The 19,138-nt window shown below is 37.6% G+C and overlaps 1 protein-coding gene across 1 annotated transcript in view; it reads left to right on the top strand.

The window, feature by feature from the left end:
* LAMA1 (laminin, alpha 1) overlaps nt 1-19,138 on the top strand; it is a gene marked incomplete at its 5' end in the record, with an annotated part of 69,809 nt that overhangs the window by 21,179 nt on the left and 29,492 nt on the right. The window contains 14 exon segments of the mRNA XM_010156098.1: nt 1,821-2,054; nt 4,805-4,948; nt 5,282-5,461; nt 6,082-6,267; nt 7,035-7,162; nt 8,219-8,339; nt 8,476-8,613; nt 10,286-10,407; nt 11,309-11,395; nt 11,661-11,854; nt 13,162-13,304; nt 15,892-15,990; nt 16,897-17,008; nt 17,174-17,336. Of these exon segments, the coding sequence (XP_010154400.1) occupies nt 1,821-2,054; nt 4,805-4,948; nt 5,282-5,461; nt 6,082-6,267; nt 7,035-7,162; nt 8,219-8,339; nt 8,476-8,613; nt 10,286-10,407; nt 11,309-11,395; nt 11,661-11,854; nt 13,162-13,304; nt 15,892-15,990; nt 16,897-17,008; nt 17,174-17,336 (2,051 nt within the window).

The raw sequence follows: 19,138 nt of genomic DNA, 5'->3' as shown, positions 1-19,138 counted from the left end.
TAGGAAAGCTCGTCAGAGTGATCTGGACAGGCTGGATCGATGGGCCGAGACCAGCTGTGCGAGGTTCATCAAAGCCAAGTGCCGGGTCCTGCATTTGAGTCACACCACCACCATGTAATGCTACAGGCTTGGGGATGAGTGGCTGGAAAGCTGCCTAAGGGAAAAGGACCTTCAGGTATTGGTCGACCGCCAGCTGAATGTGAGCCAGCAGTGTGCCCAGGTGGCCAAGGCGGCCAACAGCATCTTGGCCTCCATCAGGAACAGTGTGGCCAGCAGGAAGTGGTTGTCCGCCTGTACTTGGCATGGGTGAGACTGCACCTCAAATACTGTGTTCAGTTTTGGACCCCTCCCTACAAGAAGACTGAGGTGCTGGAGCATGTCCAGAGAAGGGCAATGCTGAAGTGTCTAGGGCACAAGTCCTGTGAGGAGTAGCTGAGGGAACTGACGTTCTTTAGCCTCGGGGGGAGGAACCTGAGACAGAGACCTAGTTGCTTTCTACAACTACCTGAACCCAAGTTGTCGCGAGTTGGGCATTAATCTCTTCTCTCAAGTGATAGGACAAGAGGAAATATCCTCAAGTTATACCAGGGAAAGTGTAGATTGTATGTTAGGAAAAATTTCTTCACTGACAGGGTTGTCAGGCATTGGAACAGGCAGCCCAGAGGAGTGGTTGAATCACCACCTCCAGAGGTATTTAAAAGATGTGTAGATATGGCACCTAGGGACAGGGTGTGGTGGTGGACTTGGCAGTGCCAGGTTAATGGTTGGACTTTATGATCTTAAAGGTCTTTTCTACCCTAAAAGATTCTATGAATCAATGATTCTATAGTTCTAGTGCTTGTTGCTAGAGTAAAAACTGCTTAATAGAAAGAGTACTGATGGTGAGCAGCAAACTTGTGAAGACTTCTAAAGGATATGTAGTGATGTTAATAGATTTTGTGGGTCTTTGTGAAGAGTGCTTTACAAGGTAAGGCTCTTCATCTCAAATAAAGATGGTGAGGAAAGAAGACTCAGGGAAAATGCTGACTGTCAGGTGATGATAGATGAAATGTACTTTTTGCCTGCAATGTTAGAAATAAAGAACAAAATTGCGCTTCTTAAGTAACCACAGATATGAAATTAAGACTGAAGTTTATATCCAATCTGCTTCAAAAAAGAATGACAAATTAGTTACATCCACTTTGCGTATTTGTAATAACAGGTTCATATTACTGATTGCATAATGAAGGAAGGGCTCTGCCAGGGAACAGTATTCCTTTGGTAGTGAGCTGCTGTGCATATTGAGCTTACCACCTTTGGATGCAATGAGATTCTTGGTTCCTCATTAAATAGTAGATGAAGCTTAGCAAGATGTAGACCCTATTAATGCTTCTTGAGATATTTGAAAGAATGTCAGTATTAAGATTTTTTAATTAATATTTATAAAAATAATTGTACTTACTGTTTTCTTTCATCCAACATTTATGAAACATTAACTACTTGCTATACTCAATGCATAGTATTTTAAGTAAAGTCTTTCGTTTTTTTTTTTTCTCTCTGGGAACAAGTTCCTTCAACTCTGATTCCCAACCCAGATTTGGGAATCAACATAACTTCTTACTTTTTGTCATCCACTATTTACTGGAACTGAAGGTTTTTGTTCAAATACAAAGCAAACAACCCCATTTCTGTGTTTAAGTTCTTCTCTTTTACTATTCTGTCGTCATTGTTGGCACACATTGAGTTGTATGGGCCACTCTAAGGTTACTGTGCTGTTTCTCTTGTAACAAAATTGTTTTTGAAGATCTGCTATTTATGAACATGTCTTCCTTTCATCTAAGGCTTGCAACTGTAGCGATACTGGTTCAACCAATAGCCAGTGTGATGTACTGACGGGTCAATGCCAGTGCAAAGTTGAATTTGGAGGACAAGACTGTTCCAGGTGTGCATTAGGCTACAGAGACTACCCAGACTGTGTTGCCTGTGACTGTGACTTGAGTGGAACCAAAGCAGAGATGTGTGATGCTGAAGGACTTTGTGGTTGTGAAGAAGAAACTGGCATCTGTACTTGCAAGGTACTGGAGTATATAAACACTTTTGGGACAGCATTGAGGTTTTGTGGACATTTATTTCATAAAAGTCATGGAATGTGTAGGGCTGAAAGGACTTCAAGAGGCAATCTGCATCTTTTCTTTGAGACATTTCTAAGTGCACCTAAATCACCCCTAAAAAAAATTCTGTTCCAGCTCTCAACAGGTCTTGTTATTATTTAGTAGGGTTAAAAACTGCCAGATGAGGTTCCCCACTTTGGACAGACAGCACAGCTGTAGGCAGAAGAGAGAGCAACGTTACCAACATAGCATTGTTATTTCTGTTCTCAGAAACTCCTGTGATAATACTAGACAGTTTGCCTCTCATCTGCCTTTCTGTGTTTTTTTTGGTTTGTTTGTTTGTATTTTTTTAATGTGGCCAGGTAATTTTATTTCTAGTTTGCAGTCATAAAATTACTGTGACACAATACTGTAGTTCTCTTTTAGACAGAATTCATGCGGTTTGTTGTGGATGTGTGTTAACTAGTCAGGATCAAGACCCATTGTATGCCTAATCAGAAAAAGTAATTTCTAGCTGACTAAGACTGAATCCTTACTAAGTTTACAAGCAGCCACTGTACACGTAATCAAAAAATGACTGCTGTCTTTCTAGTCTTGTACAAGATTTGGCACATTTCACAGCTATGGTCTCACTGCGGAGAGTGAGATTAATTAAATTAAAATAGATTGCATTTACTCAGTGTAAGATCCATGTGTTTATTTGTTATTAAGTGAATTTCTGTGGCCACATCATGCATGTAATACATTCAGAGTCATCTTTTTTGTGGATTAGTATTATAAGGTAGAAATGAATGAGGATGCATTTGTCTTGGTTTTCCTTTTGCTCCTAGATTTCTGTCTACCTCCTGTTGATTAGAACAAAGCACTGGCTATGATTTCTGGGACAAAATTTTTGTAAATATAGTTAAATATATAAGAATGGTGCTAGTGACTTCAGTGTCACTATATTTGTCTGTATGATGCAAATGCCTTCTGATATCAGGAACAATGCCTTATGAACCATTTTTAATGGTACAATTTTTGTGTTTTATTTATCCCACTTGCTTTTTCTTAAGTTGCGTTTTCCCTTGCAAATAGTTCCAATAATAATAGTTCATAACTCGTGCATTATTTCTTAGTTGCTATTTAAAAGTGTTTGGGGTTTTTTTTTTTTTAGTCTGTACATAAAGAGTATTGGAGAAGAACCAGCTCTAATAGATAAAAGTATTTTGATGCTATGAGCAATACAGAGAAAATATTTCTACCTCAAGCCTGGGAAAACTATTCTTTTATAGAGTCTAGGAATATATTACTGCAAGAGTTGCATTTCCAAGTACAGGTCACATTAATTGATATATCTTCCTGAAGTTTCCGAGCAGGCACTCTCTGATAAAAATGTTGATGTTTTTTCTGAACTTAAAAGCATAAATTACCTAGATGATGTTTTGGCAATTAATTATTTCATTCTCTTAGTGAAGATAGATAGACAGCAATTCTACAGCTCCTTCTGTCCTACATGGGAAACATTTTAAAAAACTAACTAGATGTTAGAAAACTACAGTGAAAAAGCTAGCATATTCTTATCCTCATTATGCAGATGGAAAAAATGAAACACAGAATTTTTTTCTGCTCTTACACACATGGTTTTATTAGGTTTGGGAAGAGCACATTGATTCAGATGATAAAGCCTTTTCTTTTGAAAATGCAAATGATAATGGTATGAAGAAATGAATAAATAACAAAATGGATGTGCTGGATTCAGCCAGGAAAGGGTTAAATCTCTTTACTGTGGCTGCTAGAAAGCTGTGTTCCTGGATGCAGGGAGCAGTACTGATAAGTTCTTAGCTGGCACTGAGGAATGTCTGTACCAGTTTCAAGGTCTTTCCTCCGCTTCTGATACTGCAGCTGCGTTCCCAGCTCTCGCGGTCTCGCTACAGAATTGTATCATATTGTATCATACTGTATCATATGTTTTATTTTCTATTGTTTTAATCATTTATTATTAGTAGCACTTGTATATGTTAATTTAGCTTTAATTAGTAAATAGTTCTTATCTCAATTTTACGAGCTTCCTTATTTCTTTTTCCTCCAATGTGGCCCCTCCACTGGAGGAGCTGAGGGGGATTTGTGAGAGCGGCTTCATGGTATTTTGCTAGCCAGAGTTAAACCATGACAATGGAGAACCTCAACATTTTTTAAATGTGGTTATGTTGCGAGTGCAAATTTGTTTCATATGCTATAACCCAAGGCAGTGCTTAAGAATAATTCATGCATATTGCTAATAATGAAGTCTGCATTGACGTTTTTATATATAGATATAAAAAAGGAAAATTTAGTAGAGATTAGAGACTTAGTACAGATTTTTCTGAAAAGGTGGATATATGTTCTTGAAAGATTGAGTGTTAGAAGAAAACTTAATTCAAGGCAACAAATGTATGCCTTCATAGGTCTCTCTCCAGTCTACTGGTTAAAGGTGCCAGTAGCACTGTCAGTGGTTTTGGGTGTTTCTTCAAGTTGGACTTACCAGTTGGGAATTGAGTGCAAAACCAGATGCTTAAGAATAGGTCCCTTAATTCCTATTCATACTGAGCAGTTTCTTTGCATGGCTTTGAGAGCCCATTTTCCATATTTGGGGGGTAGGGAGGGTTTCTTTTGTCTTCTTCCAAAAAGAACCATCTTTCATTCAGCTAGCAAACTAACTTGAGTGAGTTGCTATGTTTTTTTATTTCCTCCAGGAAAATGTACTTGGTCTACAATGCAGTGAGTGTAAACCTGGAACTTTTGCTCTGTCTGCTAACAATACACTAGGTTGTACTCCGTGCTTCTGTTTTGGGATGTCCACATTTTGTTCGGAAGTAGAAGATCATGTGAGAATTCCTGTAAGTGACTTGACATAAATATACAGACACAGTTCGGTGTTATTCTCATGTTTAGTACCACACTGGTGTGCCTGGGGTTGCATACATTTCATGAATCAGGCTGACTGAAGAAAACAAATGATAAGTGGTCACAGGCTTATTTCTAAAACCTTGTGTTTCTCTCTTCACATTTCTAAAAAAATAAATATCAAACATGTTTCCCATTTTTTTTTAGTTTGGGTATTTATTACTCTAAGATGTACTACTGTCTATCTGATAGCAGCCAAAATAAGAATATATTACACTGAGATAGAATATTTTTGTTGAATGAATCTTTTTCTCTTTGTGTTGCAGATAACTTTAACTCCGGATCAGTCCATTCTGCATGTAGTAGCTCAAAGTAACCTGACTGGAACAGTGGAAGGAGTATTTTCACAGCTTCCTGATGTTTTACTGGATGCTGCCATAGTCAAAAAATACTTGAGCACAGAAACATTTTACTGGAGGTTACCAGAGCAGTTTCTGGGAGACCAGGTAAGATCATTCAATAAACAGAGTGCTTTTTAGATAATTTCTTTATTGTCTAATAGTCACTCCTTTATTGTAGAATAGTCACTTGATCTTGGCAACATTTTTCTGTTAGTGCTATTCTTGTAGGTCATAATATTATAAATATTCAGTGACTGAACTTATTTATAGCAAGCACAAACACTATGTTTACATTATCCTTTCCAAATGAGATTGTTCTTGACCCTGTGAATTGGGAACACCCATATTTAATTACCAACTTAATGTTCAAAGATTGTATGGGGGGAGAAAGAGTGATATATTCAATTTTACTTTAGAAACCTGAAATAGTTTTCAACCTTGATGCTAGATTCAGTATATAGATCATGGACTCTCTATTGCTTACGAATTAAATGAAAATTGAGTGCACATCTTGAAACGGCCTAAAACAAGAAACTGAGACCGCTTTTTAGAAATATGTGTTTAACCTTGATGCAAAAAATACTGAGTTGAAATCAATTTTCGTGTTTTATTGCGAATTCTTCAAAGAACTGACAGTTTTCAAGTCTTCCAATGACGTTAAAATATTTTCAGCTAGTAGCTATAACCTTGGAATAAATAGAAGTAATAATTTTTTATCCAAACAGCTCATGGCCTATGGAGGGAAGCTGAGATACACTGTTGCTTTTTATGCTTTGGATGGCTTTGGAATGTCAAATTTTGAGCCACAGATCCTAATGAAAGGAGGTCACACTAGCAAGTTGGTCATCTATGTGGACAACCCTTCTCCAGAAAACGGAGTAAGAACTGACAAGGAAGTGGAGATGAAGGAGGTAAGCCAAAATATTAGTGTGGAAATATTTCCTTTCTTCTATGAGCTTTTACAGAAAAGCTCATCTGTTTTACTCTATATAATTAATAAAATACTTTAAAACCCCCCATATCTGATTTCAAATAGGCTGAGTAAATAGAGCGCTTGGATTAAAATGCATTTGTTTTAGGAAAAAGATGTTTAGGAATATCGTGCTAGAGCAGCAAATAACATTTTGGCATTGTTTCCTTTTTTGGAAGTGCCGAAGGTGTTACTGTGGCAAGCTTTTCCAACAAAGACTCATGTTTCAGTGATAAATGACAGGCAGCCAGGTATTGTCACTCTCAGACAGTCTCATAATTTTGTAGCCTGTATGTTACACTCACAGGCCAGGAGCATCATATGGGACATGAATCTCCAGCTTGCAGGTACACTAAGTTGCAGTAGTGCCCACTGGACAATTTCAGAAGAGAACAATGATCTACTTTGGTATCTGGGACTCTCTGCTGACTGGGGCTGAGGTGAAGTCTAGTCTCTCTTTTTGACATGAGGCAGGCCATCGTCACAGCAGCTATTTCTAACTGCACATAAAGTGAGTGCTGTGAAGTCCTGGTCTTTTGGAGGTCTGGGTTCTCCAGAACTCTCCAGAATTAACTGTGCCATGCAGGCCTGGACTACTTTCCTATAGAAACTGGTCATGGAATTTGGGTGAGGAGAAGGGAAGGAGAGGAGAAATGATATAATTGAATATGAATAATATAATAAGAATAATGTCCTATGTTTCCCTAGGATTCTTGGAAGTATTTTAACTCTGTGTCTGACGAGCCTGTCTTACGTTCCGACTTCATGTCTGTGCTAAGCAATGTTGAATACATCCTTATCAAGGCAGCTTATGGCCAAGGTTTACAGCAAAGCAGGTAAAGCAATCTGTGATTGCATTTCCTTATATTATATAGCATTTACTGTAATTTAACCTAGAAATAGTCTTTACTGAGCTATACAGTAAAGATTTAACTCAAATTAAAGACATTTCCTATTTCCTATTTAGGACTTTTGTTCTTTCATTGATAAGAAAAAGTTTATGACCTTCAATGGCAGCAGAATCCCTCTTCAATTTTTTCTGTGAAACACTAAATTGCCTCTGATGCTTACCTTGATAGAAAAGCCTATAAAGAAGCACAGTGCCTTACAGGCTGATGCAGTGTTCTGCAGGATGGTTTATATAGTTTGATGTTTTCTAAATTATTTCTTTCTCATTTTATTTTTATGCATATTGAAATTTTTGGGTGTTGGGTTTTTTCTCTTCCCCCAATTGAAACACATGTTCCCCTGAGTTCTTGGGTTTGTACCAACCTAGGTTTCTCCTATGCTTTATGCACTTTGGGCAGTGGTAGTAAAATATCGCCATCTCAGAACTGCAGCATTTTACTGTCAGTTTGGACAGAACTAGGTTACTAACGAGAAGGAAGAGGTGGGATATTATCATTACATCGATCAGTTTGGAAACTAACAAGGCTAGCAGAGATGCATCCTGTGAAAAGCCAGTATCTGCACATCTTCACAGCTGTGAAGAAGTGTGATTTTGCCTCTGGATTTGGGTTTATTTTTGATTCAGAGGCCCTCAACTATCTCTGTTAGCTGTGTCCAAAAATCTATGGGACAAACCAGATGTATTTCTGTCTAGTGTTTCCGAGGAAAAAGTATGTACGCATGGTGGCTTCGGCAAGTTTTGCAGACCAATGAGAATCAACCTATATTACTTTGAGGTACTTCAATGGTTTGTTGTAGGTTCTGAAATCCCATAAATATGGAAACAATCTTCAGCTTTTATTGACATATTTGCACAGGGAAAAGGGGATCATGACAGATTATATATGGTAGCCCTGACCTTGAAGCATAAAAAGGTTTGGATCTCAGTTTTGGTGCTAGGACTTCTCTAGATGTTCACTCTGCCTTCTGCATGTATCTTGTAGAATTGCAAATATTTCAATGGAAACTGCAGTGGAGTTTGAAGAAATGCATCTAGGCAGAGCTAGAGCTCATCTTGTAGAGCAGTGTAGATGTCCTGCTGGCTACGCTGGATTGTCTTGTCAGGTACAGAATCCTTGAATCCTTTTGTGTGTCTAATAGTGAGATAATGAAAGAAGTTACTTATAAACATTTTTAAAAGCCATTTAACTCTTGATAGCCATGATCATATAGTTTCTTATTGTGCTCCCTTTACAAATAGAACTGTGCTCCAGGATACTACAGGGGAGAGCATACAGAACTTGGTGGAAAAGAGCCTCATGCTCTGATAGCACCTTGTGTGCCGTGTCAGTGCAACAACCACAGTGAAACCTGTGATTCTGAAACGGGGAAGTGCTTGGTATGTACAGTTTATACAATTTTTTTCTGTTGATTTCACCTGAGCATACAGTGGCAGTGACCTGTGGAAGGAGTTTCTGGGAGAAGTATATGGCTATACTATTTGGATAAAGTATAATTTCCCCCACAACTCTGAATAATGGAAAACTTGAGCAGTATGAATGGACCTTAAGGTCCATTCAGCAAAATTATCAAGCTTTTTGGGTATTAACATCTTCAAAAACATTAACTATTTTAGTTTTAATTTTACTTTAAAAAAAAACTCGTATATCAGTTCAGTTTATCTGTTTTAATGTAAGACTTTTTGTGCTTGGCCTGGCCAAGGTCTGCTTAGTCACACAAAAAAGTAAAGGCCAGTAAGCCATGTCACAGCACAGACTATGTCAAAGTCAAATTCTTTGTCTCTTATGAAGAGAATCCTCTGGGCAGTTTTAGGTGAGGCTTTTATAACTCCCAGGGACTGAAGTGGTATAAGGCTATGCCTCAGCTAATTTGCTCACTTCTCTTGTTTTATCCCAAAGGTTGCAAAGAGAGGCCATGCCTGTCTAACACATTGCCTCTCCTGTGGGCTGACAGCCCTGTGGACGGCAAATTCTCAGCTAACCAAATAAGGCACATTAAGACTGTTCTGTGGTATGGCTCAGTATTCTTTCCTAAAGTTGTTTTAGTTGCTTCGTTTTTCCAGTGGTGTGAGTTGGTTATCTGAATTAATTCTTGAAGTCAGTTTTAAAAGATGGTTTCCTTAGTCCTTCAGGTTTTTGTAAACCATTCTCTTGCTTTCAGGTTTGCCCTAAAGTCTGTTTCTCATGAGTAAGAACTATGGTTCTTATTTCCACAAGGCCAAAACACATAAGTCTTTCACACAAGTGAATACTAGACATTCTTCTTCTCAGCTTCTTGTTGCAGGGGTGACAAGTCACCTACGTGTTAAGATTACTACTTAAACATTTCTGTCTGAGTAGCGTAGACAAAAGAGATGGTTTTCACCTCTGACTTTTGCTCCCATACAACAGGAGTCTGTATTGCTGCTTCCTATTGTCTTCAACTGACCTCTAAAACATACACACTCACAAGAATATGAATCAAAAAAGGAAAAGAGAGAAGGGCGGTAGAGAAAATTTATAATACTGATTTAGTATTCATTCAGTTACATTATGTTTTTAATACCTATTCAGTGTTTTAAAACTAATAACACTAACTGTTGATTGATAGTGTTGACAAGTTAAATATCATGCCTGTGAATCCTAACTGTGGATGGCCCTTGGTTTATAACATTCAGATGTATTTGCTGAAACATTGAAACATTTTAAATAGGGTATGTGGATGAAATTTTCCATCAGTTGCCTTTTTTTTTTTGAGGACTTTTTGCTTTGTGCCATGAATTTCCTGGCCTGAATTGGATTAATAGAAGCAGACATGTATAAACCTTAATGGAAATTTAGAACAGAAATTAGGTCAGCCAGCCTGAAGGGGCATTCACATAAGAGAAAATATGCTGGCGTTCTGCTTATTTTTGTGTAAGTTTCCTCCACTCAGGGAATGCTGGCCAATGGGTAGTGACATTCAGTGGTGATTATTGGAAGCTCTATACGTTTATTGACTGGGGGGAAGACAAAATTCCTCTTGTTGTTTGTTGTTGTTTTAAACTGTCTGAATTCCTTTTTGTGTATCAGAACTGCAGAGATAACACAGTTGGTGATTACTGCAATGCTTGTGCCCCAGGCTACTATGGGAAAATAATTGGATCTGTCAACGACTGCTCTCTTTGTGCCTGTCCCAGAGCCAACCCTGTCAGGTAACCAGAACTTATTAAATCCAATGTACATTTTAACATTCAAGATTTCTTGTGCTGTATGTCCCACCTCCTGCTCCCCCATCTATGACAACAGGAGTTAGTTATCCTTATGTGTACTAAATTTTTAGACATTTGTAATCTACTTATTTTAGTAAATGCAGCTTAAATTCTGAGTTGTTCACAGTTCATGACAACTCTGAGGTTTTAAAATACAGAGATTAACTGATAAGTCAAATTTTTCTCGAAAAGTAGATCAGCTACATGGAATGTTTTATAGACAATGGAGTCAGTTGCTCTGACATGATTTTGTTTCAAATGTGTGTCTCTTTCTTCATGCTAAAACAAATGCTTTTGTATTTACAAAGATTCAGGCCATGTCCAGTCCATTCAGGAACTTTTAATGAGATCAGTCCTAGGGGAAAACCAAACTCTTTTCCTTGAACTGTATGCATTTGTTTGTTTAGCAGAGGAACAGTTAACTTCATATTTTGAAAATCAAAATGCTGTGTAGGTGCTATTTTTTTCCCTCCAGAAACTTGAAAAACGTATTTGTTGTTTGCTTTTGGATAACTGAATCAGAATAAGAGTCTAGCAGTTCTGATGTTCTCATGCAAGTCTTGATTAGGTATATACTACAGCCATATCATGCAGCATTCATTTTTCATTGTCTCATCTTTAAAAGGGGAAGCCTTGGTACTTTAACATGTTATAGAGTAATGGAATCACATGGGGAAAGCAAGCTTTTAAAGAAACAAATAAAATACAAATTTTAGAACACTGCATCAGATTGGAAGCAGCAGCATCCTCTGCTCAGTATTTAACCTGTGGCTGGAGGTATTCTGTGTCTTTGTATGGTCTTCCAGTTACGTGCTGACAGGTATTTTGCTTATCCTTCCTCCAGTTTTAGTCCCACTTGTGTCCTGAAAGGTATTCAAGATTACCACTGTGATGCTTGTCTCCCAGGATATGAAGGACAGTACTGTGAAAGGTGAGTTACACCTTATGTCCCCATTTCTCCCCAACCCCCAGGGACAGTTTGATTAATATGAGTTATATACATACTTGGAATTGATTACTCAGGGTTCATAAATAAATATATAAATGAATGCTCAAGGACTTGGAGTGATTTGTTAGTTACTGTTAAGAAGCCACTAATTAAAAACCTATCTGCGATTCTCAAAAATAAATGTAACATTTAATTTCAGGGTGAAACATATTCCCTGATGTTCAGTGTCCCATTCCTCCCTGTGTAGATGCTCCCTTGGCTATTATGGTGACCCTCAGCTTCCCGGTGGCAGCTGCCATCCTTGTCGGTGCAATCCAAGCGGATCTGTTCATCTTAATTGTGATCGTGCAACTGGCCAGTGCCTCTGTAAGCAAGGTGTGACAGGGCAGATCTGTGAGGAGTGCGAACCGAGGCATCTTCTTGTGGAGGATGAGTGTGTTTGTAAGTAGTTTTTTAAATTGTTTACTTTCCCAATGGGCTTTGGTCTATTCCATTGATACTTATGTACGCATGATTATTCCTCGAATGTTTTTTTGGGGCCAGGCCCTACTCTTTCTATGAAAGGAAAGAAATCTTAGCAATCCCAGACAAGCTGTGGATGCCTCCTCCAGTTCAGGGCCTGGTTGGATGGGCTTTGAGCAACCTGACCTAGTGGAAGGTGTCCCTGCCCATGGCAGGGGGGTTGGAACTAGGTGATCTTTAAGGTCCCTTCCATGATTCTATGAACTTAATATCTCTGTAAAACAGGGGAGGGGTTGGATTAGATAAAATCCAGGGGTCCTTTCCAACCTCAACCATTCTCTGAATGCAGAGGAAAATACAATAGAGATCATAATCATAGAATCATGGAATGGTTTGGGTTGGAAGGGACCTTAAAGATCATCTAGTTCCAACCCCCCTGCCATGGGCAGGGACACCTTGCACTAGACCAGGTTGCTCAAAGCCACATCCAGCCTGGCCTTGAAGATAGCCAGGGATGGGGCATCCACAACATCTCTGGGCAACCTGTTCCAGTGCCTCACCACCCTCTCTGTGAAGAATTTCTTCCTGATATCTAATCTAAACCTCCCTGATTTCAATTTATACCCATTACCCCTTGTCCTATCACTACAGGCTCTTGTAAAAAGTCCTCTCCCATAACATCAGACAAGCAGTTAATCCTTAAAGTGTCTTATTTAGTGTTACAGACAAGTTTAAGGAAAGATAATTTCAATATTTTTTTGCTCTCTGTAGCATGTCTTTATGTATTTGAAAATGTTGAATTCCTATCACATTGACCCTTTGGATGTGAGGTTGCTGTAATACTAATTTTGGAGTTATCCCAGGTATGTAGGCATTTTCCCAATAATCGGTCACGTAATTCCTTATCAGAGGGTGGTTAGCAGAAAGACACAGCAAGTACAGTTATCTACTTTTACGATTAATTGGCATTTAGGACTTGGATTTTGCTTCGTATAAGTAAACCCCCCTCCCCCTCCTCCCAAAAAAAACCCCAACAAAAAAACCCCAAGAAATAAATGGAAATTATAGGCTTGAATTTCCTGTCTTCCTAACCTGTTTGTGTGAATGTCAGTGGCATCACTGCGGATTTATAGCAATGTAGCTGTGTATACTCAAAATTATTACACTTAATCACTCTTAAATCGAAAGACGAAGGCACATACTGTGTAAATCAAAATAAATTTCAGTATTTGTTGGCTTCTTTTTAATACTAATTTTTCTTCCTCTTCTTACAATGGTTAATTTAGCTTGTGATGACAACTGCACAGGAGTTTTGTTAAACAGTTTGGACAATCTCAACAAGGACATGCTTTCAGTGAACCTCACTGGTATTACCCGTGTGCCCTATGGGATATTGTCAGAATTGGAGAATGCAACAAAACATCTGAAGGTAAAATGAATGATCAAATAAGAGAAATACATAGTCACACCTTTAAAGTAAAACCTTCAAAAAATTCAACAGAAGCTCTCCTGAAGTTCATGGTTTGAATATATGTGAGTAATGTGAGTGATACCAGATTAGACCATTACATTTGGTACAGAAATACACCTTTCATTATTTAGCTCCTGTATTACTTTTTTTCATTTGTTGTACTAGCATATAAATAAATGGATGTATACGTTTTTCAGTCAGCGCTAAGGTTAGAGTCCCCTAGAGTGGCAGTCTGCTCTCCATTAGCCAGGGTGCCTGAGATGCAGTAGTTTGTATTCCTTTTAGTTGTGTGGCAGTCCAAAATGCTTTATTCTGTCCTCCATCTCAGGGCACAAAAGCCACGTAGAATGTTTCAGTATTGAACACTTTGACTCTGCTTCTGTCCAACATTCCTTCCAGCTCCTTGCCCCCTTAAAAAAATCATGAAATACTACATTTTTAACTTCTGTAGTAGGGTCATTTATTGTTGCTGAAAATTAAGTTCATGTGGTCTCTGAACAAAGCCAGAGATAAATAGAATCCTTCCTACCACTAAAATATGTGTGTTTATTGATAAGAGTCTGCTCAGCAATATGTCACGCAAGACAAGTTTTAAGACAGAAGCAAAGCTGTCTTCTTTGTATTCCACCGTATCACAACAAAATCAATATAATGTGAGCCTTCTTGTGCTTTGGCAAATTAAAAATTTGAATTAAAATTTCTTCTATTTAAGATGTAAGGCAGACTGAATTCCAATCAATGTACTTCAAAATGTTAGTAATTATGGTATCTGAAGGCAAACTTGATTAAATTTGCAAGTTTATGCTTCAGCAGGGATACTCTTATCCTTTTGTTTTTGTCACTAACATTTTAGTTATAAAGTTCCAGTTATGCTCCCCTTCCTTTATGTCATAAAGTGTAAGTGTACTGAATTATTGTAATACTTTAGGGATACAATTAACTTGCTTTCTGTAATTGTTTTGTGTTTGTATAGGAGCATCATCTTCTGGGAGTATAAACATTATTCAACATGTAGCTTTTATTTAGCACTTTACATATGATTTTATTTGTTTTATAATTAAAAATAAAAGCAGTTTAAGTTTCTCCTTTAGTACATATATTTTTTAATATTAAAATAAAATCTAAGCCAGCTGTCACTTTCTTGGAAGTGGGATTCTGAAAGTGGTGTAAAGCTTCTTGTGACTATGATGTCAGTTCTGTTCATGTAAGGCCACAGTGTTCTTTAAACAGCTTAATCTTGAGGCTAAGTTGGTAGTCTCATAATTTTTCTCTGTTTGGAAGCAGGTATTCCTCTCTTTCTGGATAATAAAAGATTACCTTCCCTTTTGCTTTATACCATGGTAACTGTAGCTGGAAGCCAAAATCTCACAGTATGTGACTTGCAGATCTTCCCTGAAGGGCTGTCCCCTGCGCTGTGTCACATGTCTGCCTCATGCTGGTTGCTCAGGAACTTGACTGTTTCCTATTTTCTATGCATTAGGTGTGGGTCTTTCAATAATGAGAGCTTTCAAATCAGATTATCTGCTTTGCTTCTGCATCTCCAGTCTGTCTGAGGACAGTAACTGTTTTCCTAGTTAAAGCTTCCTGCTTTAATCCTCCTGACATACCTAGACATACTTGCTGTCCCATTCTGGGTTTTTGAACTGAACTTTTAAAGAAACCTTGCTGTGCTTTATCCCAGTTTCACTTGTTTTTTCCTCATCCTGCAGAAAAGACACAATTTCCATTTGACAGAAGGCTGTTGGATAGTCCTGTGTATTACTTCTTTAAAAAGTTGGGCAAAATGATACTTATTATGGTGTTTACAATGGCTGGCTCTGAAACATATGAAATCTAAAAATAACCCTTCCCAGACTTAATCTCTTTCTAAGAGATGCCTTAAGCTTATTTGCATCTTTAGAGAAGCGCTATTCTGTCACAGGCCTTGACTGTATCAAATATGGTATACTTGGCTACAGTCACCTATTTATTGCCAGATAGAATAGTTTTGAGGTGACCTTGAAGCCAAATACAGTCCTAGGATCCTCAGGAGTGTTTATTTTGCCTTAGTGTGTCTGGAGGGCCAAAATCCTGAATTTTCGAGTGCTGTGCACTGGCTTTTGACATGGAAGCACAGAGCTCTCCAGAGTCATCCTCACAGTATATCCTAGATGCAGCTGTTTAGATAAGACCAGCTGCTGAAGCAGCAGTAGCTGTGGGACTGGATGGAATAATTTAATTTGATGTGCCTTTGAACTTTGCAAAGTAGCTCCGACTCTGGTGAAACTGAGAATCGGGAAAGCAGAAATTTTGTTTCCTTGTTATTACTCCTTGAAAGTATGAGATGGCTGGATCCAGAGATTTGTTTCCTTGTTTAAAGAAATGGCACACTTTGTTTTATCAGCTGTATGCATGTAATTTATGTCATTTTATGTACTTTTCAAATCACTCAATTTATAATACATAAGTGATCTCAGTAGTGAGCAGTTATTTTCTTCCCAGAACTTTTTGGATACACAACAAAGTCCTTAAATTACAGTGTGTTTTTTCTTTTTCTTTCCTGAAGGGGTCTATAGCTCCTAGAGAAAATCCACCTTACTCATTAGCTACAGCAAAAGAAAGTCTTCTGAATTTATCAGGAGGAATTAATCAGCTGCATGAAGAGGTAGGTACTGGCTTCTTTTTTCTTAGGCTTTCTGGAGAAATCCATAGCATGGTACATAAATGCCAGAGAGTTGTTTAGACATTATTTTAAAACTACAGAGTTCAATGAAATATTTTAGCCCATTATGTAATCTTTCTGAGGAGAGGAGTTAATTACTCTGTGGATTTCTTCTGCAACCTACAGTGCTTTGTGATATTGTATAGGAGATTTACGTGGTTTCTGTTTTAAGTTCAGAACCTTTTTTACTGTGATCATTTAAGGCCCTAAAACTGGAGGAAGGGAGATCTTTTCTCCTCACTGTTTCTAACATGTGGTGCTTAATCAAAATTATATCATAGCTGAATATGAAATCCATTGAAAATCTATAAAAAGGAGACAACATTTGTATTCTGTATTCAGTTTTAACACAACAAAAATTGTAGGTAGAAAATTGACAATACCACTTAAACCATTGGATCTCATTTGCTGAACATGTGTACCTATGATTTTCTGACCATATATACCTAACCTAACTACTTCCTTGCACTAACACTGTTGTTGCTAAAACTGATGTATCCAGAAGAGTGATTGTCTTAAGATACATTAATTGTACCTAAAAATATATGTATTGTTTACTTTTTAAAGAAATAGCTGTGGCATTTATGATCTTATTGAGTATGAAAATATTTGATAACATAATGCTTCACTGATATCAGGGGCTGTAACTTTCAATACAATTAAGGCATCTGCAAGCATGGAAGCATCAGAGACCTACGAATTGGCTTGGTCTACCTTGTAAAAAACATTGCTTCCTTTTACAAAATATTGTCAATATTGGGGAAAAAAGTGTAAAAAACATAAACAAATGTCATAAATTAATCAGTGGGTCATGAGAATTGTCAAAGATTGTGTCTGATTTTATTCTAGTCATCCAGAATTTTGAAAAAAGCTTGGCAGCTTAACACAATGACTCAGGAAACAAGAAATAAAAGTCAAGAACTGACTGGATTTATTGACACAGTGCATACAAATATCAAAGGTATCCCGCTTTTAAGATATTTCAACTTCTTTATAGAATTTGGAAGGGTATTTCCTCTGCAACCCCTCAAGAACTATTTGCATGGAAAGTGCTGCGGTTTGCACAGGGGGTTCATATGTACTCTTTTGTTAATGGTATGACTAAATTGTTTACTCTCCTACTTAGTACTTGCTGAAGTTGCTGTGTCACTAAACGAAACACTGGGCCTGGATCTCCCACTGTCAAATGCTACATCTCAGAGCCTGCAGGCTGATATTTCTGCCCTGTTGGATACATTGCGCAAGAAAGACTTTGTTCAACAGCAGCATAATGCTACCAGTGTCCTGAAGTAAGCCTTCTACTGAAACCTTAATTTCACTTCTGTTTATAATATGCAATACTGCTTTTTGGGGAGATATCTTGGGAAACATTGTACCAGGCAGTATGATGGATAACTAGCCCAGACGGAGCTATATGAACTCTGAATTTGGAGTTACATTATTTGAAGATATTTGGGCATCCCACGTGATACTAATAGCCAAAAACTGTTCATTTGGACATGATACAAAATTCTATTGCAATAAATGAAAAGAGTCACTGGTTTCAGTTTAATTCAGATCAGGCCCTAATACACATCTCCCTGTTGGTTTTGGCTAGGAGGCAGCGTAGAGCTGTCTCCGTCAATTGCAAGCCCAGAACTTGTCACGTCTGCCGAAGGATCTAGTGAGTTATTGTCACTGGAATATGGATCACATAGATTTGCAAATGAAACCAGGGCATTGTTTCAGCATTTGTAACCACTCTTTAGGATTGTGTTCCATTGTCTTGATTTGTCCCCAGCTAAAGGCTATTTTGAAATGGCTTTAATATTCGTTATTTATTAGTGCTTATTGCCAGACTTAGGAGTATAGAACATGGACTGTTCCAACAGTCAGCACAAGTTTTATTCCAGTTTCAGAAATACTAAATTTTGCCCTAGCCCACCAAAAGCTCTAAGAATGTTAACATTGGCTTCAATGGATAAAGATTTAGACCAGAGTGGAATATTTCTGAAAATGTGACCTTTCTTTATTAAGTGCTTTAGATTAGGCAGGATAGAACATTTGTGTTGGTAGTGTATCTGATTTTGTTCAACAGACTCCTGTGCTTGTCCTTTTACTGAATATTAAATTGTATAGATGCTAAACAGATATGACAATAGACTAGAAGTGTACCATTGATTCTTATATTTATTAGGAACTTCAAATAGCATTTTTCCACTTAAAAAAATATCCTAAAATGTCCTGTTGCATAGTAACAGAATGTTCTGACTTTCAGCATCAGCTTTTTTTACAAAGCATTTGTAAATTAGGTTTTTCAGTTATAGGTTTTGGTGAAATTTCTGGAAGTTCTGTGATAAGTGTCCTTTGACAAGTCGAAGAAGAGAGTTAATAAGATTTATAAGATTGTTTGGTCTGCAGAATGTATCGTGCAGTGCAGCTGTAAATTCAAACCTGATTTAAATAAGCAGCTTGACAGTGCATTTTTCAGGGAGCAGAAGTTACCACGCAGCTCACAGTGGACCGAGTTTTTGGTGACATACTGTTAAACACCATTCACAACTGAGGTCTCTGCACACTGGCCCTGTTCCAAAGTTTGCACGTTCGCAAAGTTCCAAAATCACTTGGAATATGACCTTGTTACTCTATCCTGAAATAGAAACCATTACTATTTGTAAAATACCCTCATTCTTGTAACGTTTTTAAAGCTGTGGCTTCTGAGTGTAAGGACTCTGAATTAATAGTTTTAAGAAATTCAAGTAAATGCACATCTGCTATTCAGTAAGAAAGATGGAATGTATTTTGTTGTGTATAATTGTGAAATAAATCAGGTTTCTTTGCTTTGGTTAAAGATCTATATGATTTGAAATCAGATTAAAAGGGACAAACTTTTATGTAGAAGTAACATTACAGGAGGTGCAGCGTATGTGTTGAAAAAATGAGAAATAAAGGAACTGGTTTCAGGATCATTTTCAGTTCAATTCCTTTAATACTGGAAAGTGTTCAAATGGAGATGCAAATATTCCCAAATAGAACAGCTGAAGCAATTAACAAGTGACAAATTTGGGGGATTTGATGTTTCCCAAATAATGTCTGTCACTGATTTCAAAAG

This window comes from Eurypyga helias, unplaced genomic scaffold (assembly GCF_000690775.1).
Source record: "Eurypyga helias isolate BGI_N326 unplaced genomic scaffold, ASM69077v1 scaffold5517, whole genome shotgun sequence".
Taxonomy (NCBI): Eukaryota; Metazoa; Chordata; class Aves; order Eurypygiformes; family Eurypygidae; genus Eurypyga; species Eurypyga helias.
The sequence above is the reverse complement of the archived record's forward strand: the minus strand, read 5'-3'. Positions and strand labels throughout refer to the sequence as shown.